This window comes from Bombus pyrosoma, linkage group LG12 (assembly GCF_014825855.1).
Source record: "Bombus pyrosoma isolate SC7728 linkage group LG12, ASM1482585v1, whole genome shotgun sequence".
Lineage (NCBI taxonomy): Eukaryota > Metazoa > Arthropoda > Insecta > Hymenoptera > Apidae > Bombus > Bombus pyrosoma.
In genome coordinates this window covers 7,023,869-7,044,661 of record NC_057781.1, presented here as the reverse complement: position 1 = coordinate 7,044,661, position 20,793 = coordinate 7,023,869, and the positions used below count along the sequence as shown (strand labels likewise).

The 20,793-nt window shown below is 28.2% G+C and overlaps 9 protein-coding genes across 24 annotated transcripts; 5 read left to right on the top strand and 4 right to left on the bottom strand.

Annotated features, from left to right (window-relative positions):
- Window positions 1-16: 16 nt before the first annotated feature.
- Window positions 17-937, top strand: LOC122573880. Its single transcript, XM_043740817.1, has 3 exons — window positions 17-339; window positions 520-698; window positions 796-937. The coding sequence occupies exons 1-3, from the start codon at window positions 189-191 to the stop codon at window positions 901-903; spliced, it is 438 nt and encodes a 145-aa protein (XP_043596752.1). The 5' UTR covers window positions 17-188; the 3' UTR covers window positions 904-937.
- A 20-nt stretch (window positions 938-957) lies between these two features.
- LOC122573879 (sepiapterin reductase) lies at window positions 958-2,182 on the top strand. Its single transcript, XM_043740816.1, has 3 exons — window positions 958-1,192; window positions 1,269-1,582; window positions 1,656-2,182. The coding sequence occupies exons 1-3, from the start codon at window positions 958-960 to the stop codon at window positions 1,896-1,898; spliced, it is 792 nt and encodes a 263-aa protein (XP_043596751.1). The 3' UTR covers window positions 1,899-2,182.
- On the bottom strand, window positions 2,001-4,178 carry LOC122573874 (tetracycline resistance protein, class B-like). The gene is made up of 6 exons (XM_043740801.1): window positions 4,034-4,178; window positions 3,520-3,780; window positions 3,112-3,461; window positions 2,769-3,048; window positions 2,502-2,684; window positions 2,001-2,423 (listed from the first exon to the last, which is right to left on the bottom strand). The coding sequence occupies exons 1-6, from the start codon at window positions 4,176-4,178 to the stop codon at window positions 2,185-2,187; spliced, it is 1,458 nt and encodes a 485-aa protein (XP_043596736.1). The 3' UTR covers window positions 2,001-2,184.
- A 300-nt stretch (window positions 4,179-4,478) lies between these two features.
- On the top strand, window positions 4,479-6,894 carry LOC122573877 (NADH-cytochrome b5 reductase-like). Of its 7 annotated transcripts, none has more exons than XM_043740813.1 (5): window positions 4,479-4,602; window positions 5,577-5,917; window positions 6,006-6,237; window positions 6,379-6,590; window positions 6,681-6,894. In XM_043740813.1, the coding sequence occupies exons 2-5, from the start codon at window positions 5,662-5,664 to the stop codon at window positions 6,866-6,868; spliced, it is 888 nt and encodes a 295-aa protein (XP_043596748.1). In that variant the 5' UTR covers window positions 4,479-4,602; window positions 5,577-5,661; the 3' UTR covers window positions 6,869-6,894. The 7 variants fall into 7 exon arrangements, with proteins under 7 accessions (XP_043596748.1, XP_043596750.1, XP_043596749.1 ...); XM_043740815.1 differs by having other exon boundaries at window positions 4,515-4,602; window positions 5,651-5,917; XM_043740814.1 differs by lacking the exon at window positions 4,479-4,602 and adding an exon at window positions 4,609-4,847 and having other exon boundaries at window positions 5,651-5,917.
- Window positions 6,024-9,188, bottom strand: LOC122573875 (E3 ubiquitin-protein ligase FANCL). Of its 5 annotated transcripts, none has more exons than XR_006318831.1 (7): window positions 8,283-9,188; window positions 8,096-8,224; window positions 7,746-7,993; window positions 7,478-7,667; window positions 7,137-7,367; window positions 6,538-6,713; window positions 6,024-6,163 (listed from the first exon to the last, which is right to left on the bottom strand). XR_006318831.1 is itself a non-coding variant. In XM_043740803.1 (7 exons), coding segments are annotated over exons 1-7 (1,212 nt in total). In that variant the 5' UTR covers window positions 8,601-9,188; the 3' UTR covers window positions 6,572-6,712. The 5 variants fall into 5 exon arrangements, 4 of the variants coding, with proteins under 4 accessions (XP_043596741.1, XP_043596738.1, XP_043596737.1 ...); XM_043740803.1 differs by lacking the exon at window positions 6,024-6,163 and adding an exon at window positions 6,931-7,025 and having other exon boundaries at window positions 6,572-6,713; XM_043740806.1 differs by lacking the exon at window positions 6,024-6,163 and having other exon boundaries at window positions 6,486-6,713.
- A 187-nt stretch (window positions 9,189-9,375) lies between these two features.
- Window positions 9,376-13,086, top strand: LOC122573872 (glucose-6-phosphate exchanger SLC37A2). Of its 3 annotated transcripts, none has more exons than XM_043740798.1 (9): window positions 9,376-10,381; window positions 10,459-10,537; window positions 10,620-10,755; window positions 10,828-11,184; window positions 11,579-11,623; window positions 11,834-12,035; window positions 12,115-12,263; window positions 12,417-12,719; window positions 12,795-13,086. In XM_043740798.1, exons 1-9 carry the CDS (start codon window positions 10,105-10,107, stop codon window positions 12,855-12,857), a joined length of 1,611 nt encoding a protein of 536 aa, XP_043596733.1. In that variant the 5' UTR covers window positions 9,376-10,104; the 3' UTR covers window positions 12,858-13,086. The 3 variants fall into 3 exon arrangements, with proteins under 3 accessions (XP_043596733.1, XP_043596734.1, XP_043596735.1); XM_043740800.1 differs by having other exon boundaries at window positions 10,240-10,381; window positions 10,459-10,550; XM_043740799.1 differs by lacking the exon at window positions 11,579-11,623.
- Window positions 13,087-13,114: 28 nt separating this feature from the next.
- Window positions 13,115-14,136, bottom strand: LOC122573881 (gamma-secretase subunit pen-2). Of its 3 annotated transcripts, none has more exons than XM_043740820.1 (4): window positions 13,996-14,136; window positions 13,591-13,663; window positions 13,414-13,518; window positions 13,115-13,345 (listed from the first exon to the last, which is right to left on the bottom strand). In XM_043740820.1, the coding sequence occupies exons 2-4, from the start codon at window positions 13,649-13,651 to the stop codon at window positions 13,206-13,208; spliced, it is 306 nt and encodes a 101-aa protein (XP_043596755.1). In that variant the 5' UTR covers window positions 13,652-13,663; window positions 13,996-14,136; the 3' UTR covers window positions 13,115-13,205. The 3 variants fall into 3 exon arrangements, with proteins under 3 accessions (XP_043596755.1, XP_043596756.1, XP_043596754.1); XM_043740821.1 differs by lacking the exon at window positions 13,996-14,136 and adding an exon at window positions 13,819-13,964; XM_043740819.1 differs by lacking the exon at window positions 13,996-14,136 and having other exon boundaries at window positions 13,591-13,956.
- Window positions 14,137-14,143: 7 nt separating this feature from the next.
- Window positions 14,144-17,995, top strand: LOC122573876 (transcriptional repressor protein YY1-like). Of its 2 annotated transcripts, none has more exons than XM_043740807.1 (3): window positions 14,144-14,722; window positions 16,125-16,719; window positions 16,834-17,995. In XM_043740807.1, the coding sequence occupies exons 1-3, from the start codon at window positions 14,236-14,238 to the stop codon at window positions 16,946-16,948; spliced, it is 1,197 nt and encodes a 398-aa protein (XP_043596742.1). In that variant the 5' UTR covers window positions 14,144-14,235; the 3' UTR covers window positions 16,949-17,995. The 2 variants fall into 2 exon arrangements, with proteins under 2 accessions (XP_043596742.1, XP_043596743.1); XM_043740808.1 differs by having other exon boundaries at window positions 14,146-14,722; window positions 16,164-16,719.
- A 900-nt stretch (window positions 17,996-18,895) lies between these two features.
- LOC122573870 (splicing factor U2af 38 kDa subunit) lies at window positions 18,896-20,657 on the bottom strand. The gene is made up of 5 exons (XM_043740796.1): window positions 20,402-20,657; window positions 20,236-20,323; window positions 19,837-19,903; window positions 19,459-19,747; window positions 18,896-19,328 (listed from the first exon to the last, which is right to left on the bottom strand). The coding sequence occupies exons 1-5, from the start codon at window positions 20,443-20,445 to the stop codon at window positions 19,091-19,093; spliced, it is 726 nt and encodes a 241-aa protein (XP_043596731.1). The 5' UTR covers window positions 20,446-20,657; the 3' UTR covers window positions 18,896-19,090.
- Between the last annotated feature and the right edge of the window lie 136 nt (window positions 20,658-20,793).

Below are 20,793 nucleotides of genomic sequence, written 5' to 3'. Positions count from 1 at the left end.
ATTGATTACTAGATGTCAGTGAAAATAAATATATGTAACTTATTTACACGATTAAGTAACCTAGAATAGCCTAGATACCATCGTAAATCAGGAAAAGTAGATATTTGTTAGTTCTATACAAAACAAAATAAGTAAATTCTATTGAATTCTGTTCAATTATTTATGAAAATCTGTTCGTTACGGAAAAGATGAAGACAGATATTAATGATCCATGGAGTGGAACAGATGTTCCAGCATCCAGTAATGATAAATGTAAAAATTGTTTCGAAGATTCTTTTGTAGAAAATCAAACGCAACATATCAAGTTAGCCGATTCAGAGGAATATTTGGAAAAACTTTGTAAGTTATAAAAATCTATTACTTTCTATTTTTTTATTTGTATAATTATACATGTTATGTAACATATTGTAATTTCTAATCCCATATTAAAATCTTTTATTTTAAAGATATATTAATTTCTTATCCCTATCTTATTTTATTTCTAATTTATCGCCTTGAAACTGTAAAATTATATTATAGATTCCAGACTTAAAAGTCTTCAAAAAGGCACATCAAAGAAAGATCTTGTAACATCTTTATTTGAAGCAAAGGAAGATTCCATTGCACGTTTAATAACTTCTGGGTGTAAGCTTGAAACTGAAGAAGAAATTGAATTTGCATCAAATCCTTTAATAAGACATATAGCACCTCATTTACAGGTAATTATAAAAAATATAAATAATTTATATTTATTGTTAAAAATGTATTTATTATTAATTATATTGTTATATTTGACATTTGTAATATTTATTTTAGGCATTAACTGCTAGCGAATTAGTTCATCTCTTAAAAGCAGATGTTCTACAAGTTGTTAGTGAATCTGCACAACAAGAAGAAATTGCTACAGAGACATTAAAAAAGTAAATAAGTTGCAAATTACTAGAGGAAAGAATAAAACAGAACTAAGGCTTTAAAAAAATGTCGATCAAAGTGTTATCAGGAAAGGTATTTTTAGTAATCACTGGTGCAAGCCGTGGAATTGGAAAACAACTTGCAATATCTGTTGGTTCGATCCTAGAGAAAGGTTCACATGTACTTTTATTAGCAACAAATCTGAATGCTTTGAAAGAAACAGCAAAAAATATTCCTACAGGTATATCTGTTGACACTGTTAGTGTTGATTTAGCTTTAGGAACAAAAGAAAAATTACATGGTAAATACATACATTTTATACATATACTTTATACATAAGATAAATTGTACATATATTATAAATATATATTTTTTAGATATTGTAATGCAATCTTTAAAAAATCAGGTTTTAAATCAATTTGATCGAGTAGTTGTGATACACAATGTTGGTACGATGGGATGTGTGAATCAATATATAAATGATCTGACTGACATTAATGTCTGGCATAATTATTATGACTTAAATGTTTTTATTCCTGCTATATTAAATGGAGTAATTATGCAAATATTCAATGAAAATACAAATACGGAAAAACTGGTTATAAATATTACATCATTGTTTGGTATACAACCAGGGAAATGCTTAGCTTACTACTGTTCAGGAAAAGCAGCACGGGAAATGATCTTTAAAGTAATATTTTATATTAGTATAAATGATTTATATAATTTTTATTCTATATTTTTTTAATTTATGTATTGTGCAGGTGTTTGCATTAGAAAATCCAGAAATCAACGTCTTAAATTATTCACCAGGACCAGTTGAAACTGATATGTACTATGAAATTTGCAATGAAGTTGCTGACAAGCAAACTAAAACACAGTTCAATGATATGTTAACAAAGAAAACTGTTCTGACTTGTGAACAAACAGTTAATCGTCTTTTAACGGTTCTTAAAGAACAAAAGTATAAATCCGGTGATCACGTTGATTATTATGACGAGTTATAAATTATATAAATTTATTAATACAATTTATTTGTATCCACTTATCATTTCTAAATTTCACAAAGCGAACAAATGAATATTTTAATAAACTGTTTACAGGGTTACTTCAAATGATTTACACTTTATTTGATATTGTTGTTACATTATAAAAACATACAAATAATATGCTATATATATATATATACAAACTAATATTATAAAATGTTTGTACTGGAAGATACTAAGTTCTCCCATTATAACCGTATGGTTACTGTAACAATTCTTTAGAATAAATATCTTTTATCGAAGTTTAGGATAATAATTCATTATTTTGTCTCAATGATGCATATCTTACAGAGTCAGCTCTTGCATTTTGAATTTGTATGTTTATTAAAATAAGTATCACAATAACATAAATTCCTACAGAAACTAACCAAACTGGCAGTGGATATATGGGTGGCATAAAATGTAAATAAATCAAATTGTACAAAGGAGCTGCCACCAATGGAGTTAATGTTTCAATAGATACTGTCATGGAAAATATTTTACCTACAGAATTTTGTAAATATTATTCTCACAATCTCATACTGAAAACTTATACTTTCTTTCTTATTTAACAATATTTACCAGTATCCTCTGATGGCACTGACTTGGATATTATAGCACGGATCATAGGACTAGTGATGCCACCAAACATTCCTACAACTGCAGACAGGTACATATGCCAAGATTTCAATGTAAAACTGTGTACTAGACAACCACTCAAAGAAGACAATAATGACAATATAGCTGTCACTTCTTCAGAAAGTCCTATGAAAATATTTCTCTACTCAAACATTTTATTTACGAAACTTTCTAAAAATATTTGATGTACATACAAATTTTATTTTATACCTCCATATGTTACAAAAAGTTTTACTCCAAATATTATACCAAGAATTGAAAATATAATATTTGTAGCTAAATAAATAGAATATTTATTTACATCCCAACCAAGTCTGGCAGTTGCAAATAAAAAACCAATGGTCATATCTCCTTGTAAAGCAATAACCATTAAAATAATGCAAGCTATACAACACCAAACTATATATCGATCAAAACCATTACGTTTTTTTGTACATGTACTTATAAGTTTCCTAACCAAATGTATATCGAACAAACTTTTTACAGTTATCTACAAACATTAAAAAGATATTAATAACAACAGCATATATACAAGACATTACAAAATACATACTGAATTTGTGCTGCATATAGTCTCAGGAACTAAAAAAAAAATATGCAATCCTGCTACAATACAACATATAGTAGCAATAGCAAATACAACTGTATATCCATATGCTCGAAAGATAACAGGACCTGTTAATATACCAGTCAAAATACCAACAGATATCAAAGCTTCCATCCAAGCTAATTGCCAGCCTCTTTCTTGTTCATTTGATATATCAGTGAGATAACATATAGTACCTAATAAAATTATGCCAAATCCTCCACAACATGCATATGGAATATATGCAATTAATAAAAACCATGGATTGACATCCCAAACACTCATGAAGGAAAGAAATAGGTACATTAATGATGTGCCTATGACATAAATCACACATTGAATATATGTCTATTTTATAAAGCACATAATACTAACCGACATAGCCAGGCAACATGATAGACTTTCTTCCATAAATGTCACTCCATGGTCCCAAAAACAAAGATAAAAAAGCAGGTATGACACTTTCAATAATTGATTTTGTCATTAAAATTAAGCTGGCTTTGGGTTGCACCTGAGCATCTATTTTCAAAGCCTCCGCAGAACTACTATTTTCATGTAATAGTAAACATTCCGTTTTATTTATATTTAATGTTATACTACAAGTACGATACATTACTAAATCTGTTAAAATATTACCTACAATTCAAATCAAAGTTATGTCAATTACAATTCACTTTATAGCTTACTCATTTAAATATATTAATAAGCTAATAAATTACAATTAAATTTCATACAAATATTTATTTTACACATGAAATGAAAATGTATGCAAAGGAATAATGGTTTGATATCTTCTTATATATGTTAAATATCTTGTACATGATATTTATACATGACATGATATAATCTAATTAACATTCAAACGATATATAAAATATATCAAAATTACTTGATATTGCTTGAGCAGTTATTAGAATCATCATAGATGGTTGTACAAGCATATAACGCTTCCATCCTGTGATCGCGTTTTCCATCTTATATTTTAAAAATTGTGTTATAAATAATAATATCACAACAGTATAAATTGATATCATATAAAAATATTGTTTGTGCTATACAGTAGTATAATATTAAACTATTAAAATATTTGATTTAATTTAAAAAATGTAATTCTTTGAACCACACAAACATAATTAACAATGTTCGAAACTCTATATCTTTTTCAGTATTGTTCCTTATCTCTCTGTACGAATCATTTTCGTATGCTTCGTCATCTTTTATAATTGGCAGATCATTTTACTTCATTGATTACCACATGATATTTCGATATGTCAGAAATTGTATTTTTTGTTTCAATAAACTGTATTTTTTGAGTATCCTACCGTAATCTTTACATAATAAAAAAAAATGTGACACTTTTATATATCCTAATTATGTATGGATATGCCACTTATATAAAACTGTATGTGTATCATTTCTGACATCTGAACAGCTGATCGCAGATAGTTCACACAATATGTAGGCAACATTTTATATATTTATTTAATGCAAAGGACAAACATAACATATTTAAAAAAAATTGTTCACGTTAACATATCATACAACGCGTAAAGAAAGTATATCAATACTTTTATTCATGAATACGAAGTAGAGATTTTTGAAGAATAAATATTGACATCTGATAAATGTAGTCACGTGGTAAAAGTACATCTGTATTAATTGATATTGAAATGATAGTCATCGTATCAAGAAAGATTTTGCAAGTATGAAAGGACAAATGAGTTAATAAAGAATATTATTTATTACATTTCTAACAGCACAAGATTATTTTAATCTAATAATATGAAATAGAAAAAATTGTTTCGTATTTTGCACAATTTTAATTTCGTAATCAGTTTATTAAATATACAGAGTGTCTCAAACTTAAACGACCAAACTAGAGAGCTTAATCTGCGGGCAAAAAGACGAAAAATATGTTATATAAATTTGTTAATAAACACTTTGTTGCAGAGTTATAAGGAAATATTGTACGCATAAAATAGGTAACGACGCAGTCATTGGAATCCAGCAAAATTCTCTTTGTAAAATTTTGTAGTGTAATTAATTTCATTGTTTATTGATATAAAGCCTGTATCCAAGTACAAGGATAACATTTTTAAGTGAGGAATTAAAGATACTAATCATTTTTATTATATCATATACTATGTTTTATAACTATTAACAACACGGGGTTGTTACCACATGATAATAAACATGTAATTATGCTGACACAATAATACAGTCAACTTTTATATGCTGCAATAGAAAATGTGTCGTTACATATTTCACGTGTACAATATTTCTTTATAACTTTGCAACAAAGCGTTTATTAACAATATTACCTATTTCATGCCTACTATATTTATTTGTAATTTTACAACAAAGTGTTTACTAACGCATTTTTATACAATTTTTTCATCTTTTTGCTTGTAAATTAAGTTTAAGTTTCACAGTTTCACCACTGATGTTTGGGATATCCTGTATACATATAAGACAACAAATACAAAATTGAAATTGGTTTTACCAGTCTTATATAGTATGTTTACTGATAACAATAATGAAGATAGTAGACCAGTAACACCATCACAGGAAGATTGTTGCCACAGTGCATGTGATCCTTGTATTTTTGATATACATAAAAAATTACTTGAAGAATATGAAAGAAAGAAGAAGCAGAATATAAAAATCAACAACAGATCAAATGTATTACATTTATATGCGTACAGAAATTTTGTGGTTTCTGGTATACAGGAAATATCTGAATGTTATATTTTACTTGTTTTGAAATATAATGGTATATAATTTTTTATTTTTAAATATATTATTTATAAAAATTATTTGCAATTGTTTATAGTATTAATAATTATTTACTTCTTTTATAGAAAATAATTATAAAGATTACAGTATATTAATTGATCCGGGACAATATGTTATATTACATTTACATGATGCTGCCAAACCATACACGCCAATTTCTTTCACAGATGACTCTATTGAATTCTTAATTAGAATTTATCCAAATGGAAAATTTAGTCAATATCTAGAAAGCATAAAAGTAGGTGATACAGTTCGTATTAGAGGACCATATGGAAATTTTAAATATGAAAGCAATAGGTATGCGAATTATGAAATTATATATTTTGTTCAATTATCTTTTTGCTTAATATAAACTTATAACATATAATTTTTGGTATTACTAATACAAAATGGATGATAGAGAGAATATTATTTTAAATATATTAAATGCTTTTCCAGTTTTCAAACAATTATTATGTTTAGTATGGGATCTGGGATAACTGCAGTTTATCCTATAGCAAAATCAATTGTTGACAATGAATCAGAAGAGACAAAGATTCATCTCATTGGAGGATTTAAAAACATACTGCAGATTCCCCTAAAAAAAGAACTACAAACCTTATCAGATTATTGGAACTTCAAGTGTACATTGCACATATCACAATTGCAAAGTAAGTAATTTTTTAAATAAGTTTTTGTTTACTATAAAAACATCACATTTTTATGTAATTAAAAATACTTTCTTGTATTTTATATTTTAGATGTTTGCAATCTCCATGGTATAGATGTAAAATCTGGAAGATTAAATGAGAAATCAGTCTTTGAAATACTTCAAGATAAAATAGCTAGTACTACATTAATCTTAATATGTGGCTCTAGTCATTTTAATAGATCTGTTGTACAGTGGGTAAAATGCATGAATTATATACATATACACGTGTTTGAATGAAAATACATGAGTCATAGAAAAGATCATTATGTTATGTAGTTTTTGTAATTTAATTGTATTACCATTTAATGCCACATGATATGCTCTCTTTGCAGTTGGGGCATGAACCATGAATATGATCAAATATAACATGATTTCCAGCAATTGCTTGTAACCACTTAAAATAATTGTTCAGATCTCATATAATATTTATAAATTTATTTTATTTTCATATATTATATTAATTAAAAGTTATCTCTATAATCCTTTTTCATGTATACAAACATACCTGCAATAAACAAGATGTATGGAAATGTTTCCTACATTTCTCATTATTACAAATCTTATCAGGCAGAGTCATATTGTCTAATTTTAGGGAAAAACAAATACAACATTCTTCATCAGCAACAACAACATTGTAATCTTCGACAGCTTCCTTCTTCATTTCCTGTTTAGGAAATATGTCTATATCTAATAACATCATTAAATTATTTATAATATCACAACTTGGATCCCATTTCTGAAAAAGTGTTATGGTGCTTATATTACATACTTCAACATATTTTAATGTTATTATTTTACAATATTATTATAATGTAAAACTAGTAATATACTTCAAATATTACACACATATAAATTCTTAGAAACTAGTTCTGTTATTGATTCAACTTCAGCATCACTACCCATAAATTTAATTTCTGGCAAATCCATATGATTCAAAGGATCTATTTTAATGAACATTGATAAAGATGACGTTAAGTAAATCCGTCGATAAAGATGGCTTGGTTTTGGAGGCAATGGATCTATTACCCAGCAGTTCCTAATCATTTGAAAATAATACATATGTTAAACTAGAAATTAAAGAGAAGATTGAAAATAAATATGTCTATGTTCTTACTGATCAATTTGCTTCAAATTTGACCATGATTTCTCAAGCATTTCTACTTGTAACCTAAGTTTATTTCTGGCTATATTTAATGTTGATATATTCTTTTCAAAGGGCCCAAGAGAAGGTATTTCAGGTAAATCTGAATAAACAACTGTCCATGGACACGTTCTATGACTTGTTTTCTGCAATCTTACAGCCACATTGTTCAAAGATAATTCAATTATATTCATCGTATTATTAGCTGATACTTTAATTCCCTATAATAATATGATTTCAACATTTACAACATTTAATTACTGTCTGAGATTTAGACGCATAAGAATTTTTTTTAACAATAATTGTATAAACTTTTTACGTACAGATGGTATCTGAAGTAAATTTCTTAATTCTGCTAACATTTCGATTGCTTGATCATCTACTGCATCATATTCATAATTTTCAATAACATAACTAGAGTTGATAAAACTACTCTGTTTGAAAAATATTGACTATAAATGATACATAAATAAGATATAAATAGTTGTTACAAAGAATTATCAAACTCACGATTAGCAATTGTAATTGTTTTAGAAATGTTGATACTTTAGTGACATTATGCATTAAATCTTTCACTTTATCACTAAATCCTTCATTTCGTATAAATGCAATTTCTTTACCAAAATTAATTTCTGCATTAGACAGTAATGGATAATTATGCACAATCAATTTTAGCCTAATTCGCATATTTCGTCCTGAAATGCATGGAACTTCTAAAAATCCTTTCCATGTCATTGGTCTTTTAGAAATTAATATCATTTCTGGATGCCATTGAATCATAGATTTGTAATCGTTGTTTATCATTATGGCAAATTTATTACTTTTCATTCTTCTTGTCTATATAAATTATAAGATATAACATTGTGTATGACATCTACCGCCTTCACAAAAGTATGTTATATCACAAACAAAATGCAAATAGATCTGATATCCAATGCACTTTTATATTATATGATGTAACAATCTTATACTCCACCCAAGTTGACTCAACAAACATAAACAAAATCACAAGATTAAAGTATAGTACAACCTATAATATTCTAATTTAGCGGTCAATGGTCAGTTGTGTTAAAATGTATAACTGGAAATTAAACTAGATAGTAAGCCTATATAGTGAAACTCGAATGTCATTAGTCGGTAACCAATAGTTGCAGTCGTAGCAATGAAATTATGTTTATGTTTACTATTTTACCTCATCGGACAGAACTGCAGATCAATCATAAAATTAGTTTTATTTTGATTTACTGCATGAATTTATTAGTTTAATATATAAAAATTAAGATGAATTTATGTTTATAAACAGTTTGTAATATGATTGTAATTTCAAGAATTGTTTCGTATAATTTATATTATATTTTATATTACATTCTTGAACTTTCAAATACAAGTTTTTAGACATTGTAATATTGTAAACTCATACTTATGCATGTTGTATTTATGATTCATAATTTGTAATACATCAAATTAAAATTTAAATAACCTTGAAGATTTTAATACTTTGTCAATATATATAGATAAGACATATCATGTATATATACGTGTATACGTACTACGTATGCATATTTTAAGTTTCCCATATGTAAGTACGTAAACATCATTTGTCATTATCGCTAGTAAACATTCCTTTTAGTTTAAAATAAAATTATATTTCATGTAATTGTTTAAAGACAGTGAAAGTGTAATTATAGTGTATCGTAACATAGACAAAGTCAATTATATTATAAACACATGTTTGTGATATCATATACTTCTGCAACATTCCTTTCATTGTAGGTTATGAGTCATAGCCTATTTTTTACGGAATTTACTGTCTACTTCCCATAAAAAAAGTCATTCTGTCATTGCTAGCTAAAAATGTTGAATACAATAAAAATATCAGTGAAGACAGAAAATACAGAAAAAAGGTGACACCGAAAAAATTAAGAAAAAAAGTAAAGTATACATATTGATATTATAGTTCAAATAATATTCATAATTGTCGTAACACAATAAGGATCACAGTGTAGTTAAGAGAAACATTGTGAAACTTCTATTATTGTACTATATATATGGGAATAATTATGTATTATTAATACTAAATTTTTGTGGGAGTAATTAATTTTATAAACAGAAGTAACTTTGAAAGAACACAATACTATTTTTAATTGTGACCAAAGTATTAATATATGACTAAAGATATTATCTATATAATTTTAAATGATATAAATAAAAAGTATTTTGTTGATTTGCAAAAAGAGAAAAATTGAGGATAAAAGATACGAAATACTTAAAGTGATAATTTTATATAATAAACTTCAAGATATTTTTAATACCTATAATAAGTTTAACAAGTATGACCAGCCCATTAAGAGATCAACCGTGGGGTTTGCAAGTTATTGAAAATGCATTTGTGAAATGCTGCGCTCACAGTCGTGTCAATCGAATGACATGGCATCAAGGCGTTATTTTAGCACTCACATATTTAGCATATACCTGTTACCATATGACACGGAAGCCCATGTCCGTTGTAAAAAATGTGTTGAGTTTCAACTGTAGCACTTTATCACCACCCCCAAACTTTTTAATCAACTCTAGTAATCAAGATACGTGGTGCGATTGGGCTCCATTTGGTAAGTATAATATTAGCATAACTTCCCAATTTAAAGTGATTTGGACATGTATAACTTATGTCTCTTATTTTAAATAGATACTGCAGATGCTCCAGCATTATTGGGCATTTTGGATTCAGCATTCCTGTTTTCATATGCAGCAGCCATGTTCCTCAGGTGACATATTGAAGTGAGCTTATTTATGAGATCGGAGATCATAAAGATTATTTTGATATTAATTTTACATTTTTATGTGCAGTGGTTTTATAGCAGAAAGAGCAAATTTACGATATTTTCTTGCATTTGGGATGCTTGCATCTGGTATATCTTGTTATCTCTTTGGTATTGCTAAGCCATACAACATTCATAGTTTATGGTATTTTGTTCTAGTTCAAGTAAGTGTATGCAAATGATTCATTACTTGTATAAATTTATTTTAGATGATCATAAATTATTATCATATTTAGGCCATTGGTGGTGTCTTTCAAACATCAGGTTGGCCAGGTGTAGTTACAGTTGTAGGAAATTGGTTTGGAAAAGCAAAAAGAGGATTGATCTTTGGAATATGGAATTCTCATACATCATTAGGCAATATTTTGGGCAGTTTAATAGCTGCCAAATTTGTGGAATCTGATTGGGGTCTAAGTTTCATGGTACCTGGAATAATAATGGGCTTAACAGGATTTATAATATTTTTATTTCTAGTACCAAATCCTACAGACATAGGATGTGTACCACCTGCCCCACTTAGATATAGAAAATTTGAGGCTGCCCATAGTTCAGATGAAGGAAGTGGTGCAGATGAATGTGAAAATGTACACAATGTAAGTTAAATATATTCTTTAGTGAAGTTTCTATTTACTTTTTAGCATGTTATGCACTACTAATAGCATTTTGTAATTATTATTGTCTGTGCTAGCACTGGAATGCAAACATCAAACTTTTTCGAATATTTCATGTATTAATATCATATGTTATAAAATAATTAGCAGATAATATTAGCATTTCACTTTCTTTTATTCCAATAATTGAATATGTAGATGTTTGATAATAATTGCTTTTTATCCAAATAGTCATTAATTATTTAATCTCGTAACATTAAGTAAAACTGTAATTAGTTATTCTTTAGATTTTTGTGTTTATACCTGTTTTATATTTACATATTTTTTTTTGCACATATTGTATGCTCACTAAAAATGACTCATTTACTGTACTTAGCGTCTCACTTATCGTTGTGCCTACCGCGAACAAGTCGATATTAATGTAAGTGCATGCTTCATTTTTTTATGTAATTAATGTTATACTTCATATAACTACATTAACACAAATAGCATTTCAGTGTTTGTAGTATTTTAATATTTAGATTATTTCTTTGGTATTTTTTTTATAATATATTTAAATTTTGCATGTATATACTCTATCAAGATTTTTCTTATATTCCTTTGAATATTTATAAAAAATTTATTTTGTAAGGACATTGAAAATGGACGATCTGAAACTAGTCCAATATTACCAAGACATAGACATATACAAGAGAATCATAGAGGAAATGCAATTGGATTCATAGAAGCTATAATGATACCTGGAGTCGTAGAATATTCTCTCTCTTTATTTTTTGCAAAACTTGTAAGCTATACATTCCTATATTGGTTACCATTGTATATTGCAGCTTCAAGTTAGTATTCTTTAAATTATAATTAAAAATTGTGTATATTATGCTAAAATATTATGTAACTATTTTTATTTATTTTTAGCTACTTACAGCACAACATTAAGTGCAGATCTTTCTACTTTGTTTGATGTTGGTGGCATAATGGGTGCAATAGCAGCTGGTGTTTTGTCTGATTATACTGGAAAAAGTGCTTTAACATGTGCAGTCATGCTTGGATTTGCAGTTCCAATGGTATATAACTTTTTTAAATTAAAAATTTGTAAATAACTTATATAAGTAACATAAAATGTTAATAATTTATAGCAACTTGAGATTTAAATATCATTATTAGATTAATAATTATTTATTTCTATAGAGTATAATTTTGTGTAACCCATTATATAGTTATTCCTGTATGACTACATTGGGAGTACTGGTTGGGCAATCAACATAGTATTGTTACTAATAGCTGGTTTATTAGTAAATGGACCATACGCATTGATAACAACTGCAGTATCTGCTGAACTAGGAACCCATCCCAGTTTGGGAAACAATTCTAAAGCTTTAGCTACAGTTACTGCAATTATCGATGGTACAGGTAGTATTGGAGCTGCTGTAGGTCCACTGTTAGCAGGAGTGGTAGCTCGTTGGACTGGTTGGCATAATGTGTTTTATATGCTCATGGTTGCTGACATGTTGGCATTATTGGTAATTTTACTCAAAATCAAATAACTAAGAAATAACCAATATTCCAATTTTTTAATGTAATATATACTGTTTTAGCTTTTATCAAGGTTAGTTTACAGAGATATACAACTATATAGACGACGACGGAGGGCCATTTAATTTTATTCTCATACATTAAGTAAAAGATAACGTACATATACGTATTAAAACAAATTCTTCAAATATGTATTTAAATTTTAACTTTTTTATAAATTACATAAAATGTATAAAATATTGCTCTTTATGTTCAATCATGTCAAATTATATATATCTAAAATGTATGTATTATTAAGTTCTAGAAATAGTTAACACCAGTGCACCTGAATAAACAGTATATTTTTACAACTAAGATTATTGTTATCTAATAAAATGCCAAGAAGAAAGAAACAACTTTATTTCACAAATTAAAAATATATATTATAATAAGTCACCCATAAACAATTAAATAAAAATAAGTATATCTTAATATCAAGGAATGCCAGTTGGAATTATGTAACTAATAGAATCTGCAAATTCACCCCATGCTGCTCTTTGTGTTTGAAATGTAACGATCCATGCTAAAAGAGCAGCTGACCATATAGTTGCTCCAATTGCAGAAAATATTACATCTGAAAATTAATATGAACAAAATATATGTTATACATTAGACAGTGGTGTTATAAAAAATATGACCTACATCTCTTAATTTGTTTTTGTTCCTCGTAATGCGGTTCAACAAAAGCTTCTTTTGCAAACCAAATAGCATTCACAGCCCAAAGAAACGGTAGAAAAACAAATCCAGCTACAAAATAAAACAAAACATTTACATATATCTATATAAACGAAACAGTGCAATTAAACATATGTAACTTACCTCTAAAATACCATTTACAAAGATACAATTTTTTATCATTTGGTATTTTTGACAAATCCATCGTATCAACAATCTGAAAATTATAACCTATATCTTTGTTACATCAGATACACAAATGTGGAACGCAACGTTATTTTTATTTATCTGCATATATCTCAAAAAATTGTTCAAAGTGTTAATAAGAGCGAGAAGATTTGCGAAAAAATGCAATAAAAACGCATACGTTACATGTCAAACTAAAATTTAGGATTTTCTTTCAAGTGGAAATGTTACTACATTTTCTCGATAGATGGAGCAGTTACATAGTTAAAAAAAAAAGAAAGATGGAAAGACGTATCTTAATTGTTCTCATAAGAAATGTACTGAACAAAAATATACCGTGGAAAATGTTTCAAAAATACATACATTATCGTTAAACGTTATTACGTGATTACTATATACAACTGATTATACGTGAAATTCATATTTTATGCGGAGAACTAAAGTGAAGACTTAAAATAGAGAGATTCGCTTTAGACGACTTCACAAAGTTTTGAATGAGCACCATTTTCTTAATCGCAATGGTGGGAACAGGTCACGTGATCGGTTAACTTGGTGTTCCGCTTGTCGCGCGAGTAACCGTGGCCAGCCATTTTGATTAGTAACATGGCGTCAGCGGAGATTAATATGGCGTCCTCGGACATAATAACTGAAGTGGAGATTCAACCAGATATCCAAGAGGTTGAAATAGAAACGATACCGGTGGAGATACCGTGTGAGACTGTGGAAACTACGATCGAGGGTGAAGATGGCCAGCCGATGATAGCCCTTCAAACACTTCCAGAGCCAGGACGCGAAGAAATCATACTACAGACGCAAGAGGAAATCGTCGGTAGTGATCCACTAAGCGTATATGATCAGATTCCGGTCCCGGAGAGCGATATTTATGTTGAATCAAGCCCTGGCCCATCGAAGAAAGGTCCTAAGAAGACCAAGAAAAGCGGTTCGTCGAAATTCAGATCGTCCGATCATACGATTTTTGGGGAAATGGGTTCGGAGACGAAGGCTAGAAAGTGGGAGCAGAAGCAAGTGCAAATCAAGACGCTTGAAGGTGAATTCTCAGTGACGATGTGGGCATCGGGTACCGACGACGGTAGGTTTCCCATTATTTATTTTTCCTAACCTTTTCGATAATCCGGATGAAACACTGACCGAATAGATAAATTCGCTAGAGAAAAACTTTTGTAACGAGTGTATCTCCACACACATTGTATCATACGCACTTCCGGTGGTCTCGAATCAATACCATACTTTTCACACGGGTTTACCAAAGAAATTAGTCGGGTCCTTTGAGTCTTTATTATCGGTGAATTCGTTGACAGTTTACGTTGTTTGTTTTGATCGAGGGAACGCCATTATGCTACCAGGGGGCAGCCATATTTTGAAAATGGCTTCTTTTACGTGGATCTGTCCTGTTGAATGATAATGGCGGAGCTGTACTTACAGCAGAATTGACAAAGCTCTACTCTCTTACGTTATCTTTGTTTTTTTATATGCACATTATTACCTAATTTTTTACCATTTTTCATCATTATATTAGTCTGATTAAATTCTTATTTAAATAAACACGTAATTTATTGTTTTTATGCATAAAATTATCTAGAAAAGATAGATTGATCCTTCCAAGTATGAAACATTCGGTCTTCTTACGTCATTTCATATTATATACCTACATTTATTCTTAAATGTTTGCAATTATTGAATCAATTTAAAAGATTCAAATATATTTTTATTTTCCTTCATTAAGATTATATGTTGTCAAATAAAAATAAATAAAAAGGTATGAAAGGAATTGTAAAGCAGATCAACAAATATGTAAATTATGTTTTTATCATACCTGAGTATTATATAAATCGATAATCAAATTTATTCATATTTAATATATCTTAAAATAACCATATATATTATAAAAAAGAAATCAAGAATTTTTTAGTAAAAATCTATTTTTGCTTTTAATGTATTATGGGTTATATTAATATTAAACATACCCTTTATTATACCTATGCAAGGAAGGAGAATCTCAAATGTAGGTCTCTGTTATATTTTATATATTATTTAAACGTAATAATTTTTAATTAATATTTGATATAGATATTTTATTAATAAATATGAATGTAGGTAATTTTGTATATAGAAATTCATGAATTTTAATTTTCCAAAATGTACAATTTGTATAAAACTTACATTACTTGTTAACATATATTATTTGAATGTATATGACTTTATATATTTAAAATATGCATATATGAGTTTTTAAACAGAGAAAAGGGAGAGAGAGGACTTATTTTATATGAAAAATATAAATAAAGATATTGGTAACATATTATGTAATCTTGTCTTTAAATATTTATGGTTTTCAGTTGAAACGGTTTGTGTAAAAAATTTGTCTATTTTTAAAGTTTATTCTGCTATTATACACAAATAAAAATACGTGTTTTAAATAATAAAAAATAAATACAGTAGCTTTTGTTTGGGACTGCTTGTTGTTGTTAAAGGGAGTGTCCTATTAGCTCCTCACCTGGTGGATGTTCCAGATGAAGGCTCTAATCCAGAGCCTGATCCAGACTACACAGAATACATGACTGGTAAATCCAATGCCAAATTCAATCACTCTGGAAGCTCCATTTCCGATGGAATGCCAGGTCTTGACCTTTCGGATCCAAAGCAATTGGCAGAATTTGCTAGGCCTGGTCATAAATTGAAAGTACGCAAACCACCTGTTCTAGATGGTGTAGAGCGCACTATAGCCTGTCCACATAAAGGATGCACAAAAATGTTCAGAGATAATAGTGCAATGCGTAAACATTTACATACCCATGGACCAAGAGTGCATGTATGCGCAGAATGTGGGAAAGCTTTTGTTGAAAGTTCCAAATTGAAAAGGCACCAGTTGGTTCATACAGGAGAAAAACCTTTCCAATGTACATTTGAAGGATGTGGTAAAAGGTTTAGCCTGGATTTCAATCTTCGCACTCATGTTAGAATTCATACAGGAGACAGACCTTATGTTTGCCCATTTGATGGATGTAGCAAAAAATTTGCACAATCAACGAATTTAAAGTCACATATATTAACACATGCAAAGGCTAAGTAAGTAACCATAATCTTTTTTTTTTATTCTTGATATGTTTTTCTTTCTTTCTTTCTTTTTTTTCTTAAGTAAAGAATTATTACTTAGTAACATGGAATATTTGACATTCGTAGGTCACGTAATGCTATTGGCAGAGGAGTACAACAAATTCAACTTCAACAACCTCAATTTGTACAAGTTGAAGTTGCAGATGTGGATAATCAACAATTCATTGTTTATGCTGATTAGCCCCCCTAACAATGATCTCATATCCTATAAACCTATAAATGGAATATCGTAATCATTAATTAGTAACGTAAACAGTGTAAATATTTTCATGATATAAGTGATGAGGGCAGGACATTACTAAAGCTGTTAGTTATCTTAAGAGAAGAAATTAATTAATCAATTTATACCTCTGTGCTTAGACGCAAAGTAAATAGATATCACAAGCACTATACTACTACAAAAAATAAAATAAAATTACACTAAGGAGGGTAGTGTATCTTCTGAGACATATAAAGTAGAATATTGCGCACTGCTCAATCTCATGTCTCGAGTCACACTAAATGATACCTAGTGCGCTCTCATAATACAACTGTATATATTTATACTTAAAGTAAAATATTGTATACAGTATATTTTGGAGAAATTCTGATGAGAATAAACTACAAAATACGTCTTTTCCGTCGGACTCAATTGTACCACTTTAATATACTTTTTACATTACATTGTAATTGTTAATAGTTATTGAAGGAAGGAAACATAAATGCGTCTACTGTGTATTATACCTTGATGTTCACAAAATATGATACATTTATTCATGTAAAATTATTTAGATGTTTTTAAGTATTGTCTAAAATTAACTGGACTCTGAAAGCATTGTAAGATCAAATGGATGAGTGTTTAATATTGACGGCATTTAAAAACTCACCGATTAATTCGAAAGATGATTCATATAATATATTTTATCCGTGATATTCACGAGTACATTATGATGTGCATGTACATCAATGCAATGACGTTACGAAGTTGTTAAAGAGTTCGTGTCATTTCAAAGTAGGAAGCAATAGTTTATAGGTAGAACTATAATATTGATTGTATTAAATGGCGATTGCGTGCATCCCATTATATCGTTATTCATTAATATTCGCATATCACGATTTTGTACATGTAGCTACAACGTTGAAACATAATTCAATCTATATATTATTTCTAGAAGTATTTATACGAAAAATTTGGATAATTTATTTAATCACATAAAGTATATTCTTTCATTAAATTTTTTTGCAAATATTCACTTTATTTTTTATAATTGTAATCACAAATTTACTATGGTAGAAAAAATTATTACTAAAAATATTTCTTAAAAATTCGTTTTCCAAAATATTTTAAACAAATGATTTGTTATAACAATCCTGATTAGAGTCTTGGCTTTTATTTGGTTTGTATATTCTAGCGAGTTTTTGTACTTTTATTCTTGTAATAAAATATTAAAAAGATTGCCAGATATGAGTACAACAGCAATTTGGCCTATTATAAACGAATGTTTATAGGAAGATGTTTAAGAAATATTTATAGAATCTTTTGTGTCTAATGGGAAAGCTAGACATTTATTTAAAATTTAATCTTATAATATTTTATCAATAAGAATTCTTTATTCATTTTTATATTATGAACATTTAATATAATTTTTTGCATACTGTAATAATTATTGCTTCCTGCTGGAAGTAATGCTAAATATAGTTTGAGGTATATAAAAGTAATTTGTGTTTGAGTATTACTGATGTGCTAGTGTTATGTACTAACATTTTAAGTTAACCAATGTATTTAAAAATAAGGATACGTCATTTTTTATTTTTTATTTTTATTATGACACATGCAAAATTTTTTTTATGCTGTGATAATTTTATACAGTTATGGCGTTTATATATAAAGATTCAATGATCATTGGAAATTAATATATATATATATATATATTAATTTTACAACCAAGAAAAGTATATCTATTTTACAAATTCAAATTATAAAAAATTTTTGAACGTAAATATATAATTTTTGTTACGGGATAGTTTCCACTATCATAAATTTTAGAATTATGTATTAGGTAATTATATATCATTTAATTTTTTCACCATACCTTTAAAGTACTTATGTATATAACAAACTTTGTTTTAAGGGAAGTATATCTCCATATCTATCTTCTTGAATTTATTGTTTAAAAGAATTCAATGTGTTTAAAAATGAAATACATATTTGACAGCTGTTTATGAATGAAAATTTAGAAACATCTTAACAAACACATTATTTTTGACAAAACGGTCGTAAGAGAGATAAGTAAATTTGAATCATTTTATTATCAAGGATTGTTACAATTGAAAAATAACATAATTAATACCTTCCAGACCGTCCATCTCTGCCTTTATCATCTCTACCTTTTCGGCGATCTTTGGATCTGGATCTTCTATCACGAGACCGTGATCTTCGCTTACGATCACGGCCACGGGATCGCGATCGTGATCTTGATCGTCCTTTACCACCCTTTTTTCTGCTATATAAATAACGTCGTAATTCTCGTGAAATAGGTTTCAAATGCATGAAATTGCAAAATCCTGAACGTGTGCATTCTCTGCAAGAACGTCGAATTTCTTTTTTAGTAACAGGTATTTTATATACTTAGAAATGAAAAAAATGTCAAAAAAATTAAATTTGTATAATTCTTTAGATCTACTTTCTATTATTTAATGGTAATTACATACCCCATTTCATATTGACGACAGCAGGCTTCTCTAAAATCAGTGACTGGAGAAAGTTCTGCATAAACTGGTCTTCCACCAAACCATCTATTATTCAAGTCATTTACAGCCCTTTCTGCATCTTCTTCTCTTCGGAATTTAATGTAAACATTCCCAACTAAGTGATCTCCAAGATTATCACACACATTCATTTCTTCTATTTCACCATATTTATCTTCACATTCAACAAAGACATCTTCAAAAAAATTGTCATAATGTTCTTGCATTTCTTCATCAGAGACATTTGCCACCACTACAAAATAATGTTTATTAATTATGATTGTAGAAATGACTATCTTCAATATTGAATAATGACATAAATTTAATCTATAATATACTTACAATGAGATCCATCTGCACTTTTTGCTGAATTTTGAGGGTTTACATAAAGGTTTTGCAACAAACATGTCTAAAACAGTTAATTATTTCAATTTTTTGTTATACATTTATATATTATATATTGTTATTTATATATTATTGCTTTTATATATTATTTTATATATTTTATATATTATATACTTTTATATATTTTTTGTTAATTATTTGAATTACAGTTATTTACTTGAAATGATATGTATGAATAATTGTATTTATATACTTTATATAAATGTATTTATTACTGAGAAACTTAAATTAAAAACAAAATTCTCTATATAAAAAGATACACAAAGCAATAAAACACTACTTAGTAATGTTAAGAAGAGTTTGAAAAAAATTAAAGGTTAATTAAGATATTTTTACCTGACTAAAAGTTGGCTTGTTATGAATTCGAGAACATCTATCTCCATGTCGACAGGCACCGATTTTGAAATAAAATGAACAATTTACTCTAGAAATAAAGGACAATAATATCGTTGATTTTAGTTTGGAGAATGCTATTCAGCATAAACTTAAAGATCCAACTTACTTGTCTTTTTCTGTACCGAAAATTGATGCCAGATACTCTGCCATTCTTCGTCGTCTGTTAGTATTTCTAAAGGGTAAGATTCAATGTTTTATAAAACATGCAAGAACTTGGCTTGTCACAATATATACAACGTTTGCGTGTAGCTCTGATCCAAAATGGCGGTATCATAAAAGAATTGCTTAATAGGTTTGTCAGTAATTGTACACGATTTCAAATTTTATCTCTAGAGGACTCGCAGACTTTGCATACTGAAGTATGAGCATAGATTAGATACAGAATAGACTTGATATGTAATACTTTTTCGTGTACCACGTTTTGTGACATTATCGATTAAGTATAATAGTGGCAGAGAGAAAATCTCTCTGATAATCGTTTGAATTAAAACTAAATTT

Coding starts and splice junctions, on each gene's coding strand:
- LOC122573880 (XM_043740817.1), top strand. CDS start 189: ATGAAGACAGATATTAATGATCCATGGAGTGGAACAGATGTTCCAGCA. Junction 340..519: donor GGAATATTTGGAAAAACTTT/GTAAGTTATAAA, acceptor ATTATATTATAG/ATTCCAGACTTAAAAGTCTT. Junction 699..795: donor ATATAGCACCTCATTTACAG/GTAATTATAAAA, acceptor TATTTATTTTAG/GCATTAACTGCTAGCGAATT.
- LOC122573879 (XM_043740816.1), top strand. CDS start 958: ATGTCGATCAAAGTGTTATCAGGAAAGGTATTTTTAGTAATCACTGGT. Junction 1,193..1,268: donor AACAAAAGAAAAATTACATG/GTAAATACATAC, acceptor TATATTTTTTAG/ATATTGTAATGCAATCTTTA. Junction 1,583..1,655: donor CACGGGAAATGATCTTTAAA/GTAATATTTTAT, acceptor TGTATTGTGCAG/GTGTTTGCATTAGAAAATCC.
- LOC122573874 (XM_043740801.1), bottom strand. CDS start 4,178: ATGATATCAATTTATACTGTTGTGATATTATTATTTATAACACAATTT. Junction 3,781..4,033: donor AACTGCTCAAGCAATATCAA/GTAATTTTGATA, acceptor TTTGAATTGTAG/GTAATATTTTAACAGATTTA. Junction 3,462..3,519: donor CATGTTGCCTGGCTATGTCG/GTTAGTATTATG, acceptor TTTATGTCATAG/GCACATCATTAATGTACCTA.
- LOC122573877 (XM_043740809.1), top strand. CDS start 4,815: ATGATAGTCATCGTATCAAGAAAGATTTTGCAA. Junction 6,238..6,378: donor TTTAAATATGAAAGCAATAG/GTATGCGAATTA, acceptor ATGCTTTTCCAG/TTTTCAAACAATTATTATGT. Junction 6,591..6,680: donor GCACATATCACAATTGCAAA/GTAAGTAATTTT, acceptor TTTATATTTTAG/ATGTTTGCAATCTCCATGGT.
- LOC122573875 (XM_043740802.1), bottom strand. CDS start 8,600: ATGAAAAGTAATAAATTTGCCATAATGATAAACAACGATTACAAATCT. Junction 8,225..8,282: donor AACAATTACAATTGCTAATC/GTGAGTTTGATA, acceptor TATCATTTATAG/TCAATATTTTTCAAACAGAG. Junction 7,668..7,745: donor AATTTGAAGCAAATTGATCA/GTAAGAACATAG, acceptor TCAAATGATTAG/GAACTGCTGGGTAATAGATC.
- LOC122573872 (XM_043740798.1), top strand. CDS start 10,105: ATGACCAGCCCATTAAGAGATCAACCGTGGGGTTTGCAAGTTATTGAA. Junction 10,382..10,458: donor GTGCGATTGGGCTCCATTTG/GTAAGTATAATA, acceptor TATTTTAAATAG/ATACTGCAGATGCTCCAGCA. Junction 12,720..12,794: donor CTGACATGTTGGCATTATTG/GTAATTTTACTC, acceptor ATACTGTTTTAG/CTTTTATCAAGGTTAGTTTA.
- LOC122573881 (XM_043740820.1), bottom strand. CDS start 13,651: ATGGATTTGTCAAAAATACCAAATGATAAAAAATTGTATCTTTGTAAA. Junction 13,519..13,590: donor TTGTAAATGGTATTTTAGAG/GTAAGTTACATA, acceptor TTTATTTTGTAG/CTGGATTTGTTTTTCTACCG. Junction 13,346..13,413: donor ACAAAAACAAATTAAGAGAT/GTAGGTCATATT, acceptor ATTAATTTTCAG/ATGTAATATTTTCTGCAATT.
- LOC122573876 (XM_043740807.1), top strand. CDS start 14,236: ATGGCGTCAGCGGAGATTAATATGGCGTCCTCGGACATAATAACTGAA. Junction 14,723..16,124: donor GGCATCGGGTACCGACGACG/GTAGGTTTCCCA, acceptor TTGTTGTTAAAG/GGAGTGTCCTATTAGCTCCT. Junction 16,720..16,833: donor TTAACACATGCAAAGGCTAA/GTAAGTAACCAT, acceptor TGACATTCGTAG/GTCACGTAATGCTATTGGCA.
- LOC122573870 (XM_043740796.1), bottom strand. CDS start 20,445: ATGGCAGAGTATCTGGCATCAATTTTCGGTACAGAAAAAGACAA. Junction 19,748..19,836: donor AAGTGCAGATGGATCTCATT/GTAAGTATATTA, acceptor ATTATTTTGTAG/TGGTGGCAAATGTCTCTGAT. Junction 19,329..19,458: donor TGTCGTCAATATGAAATGGG/GTATGTAATTAC, acceptor ACGTTCTTGCAG/AGAATGCACACGTTCAGGAT.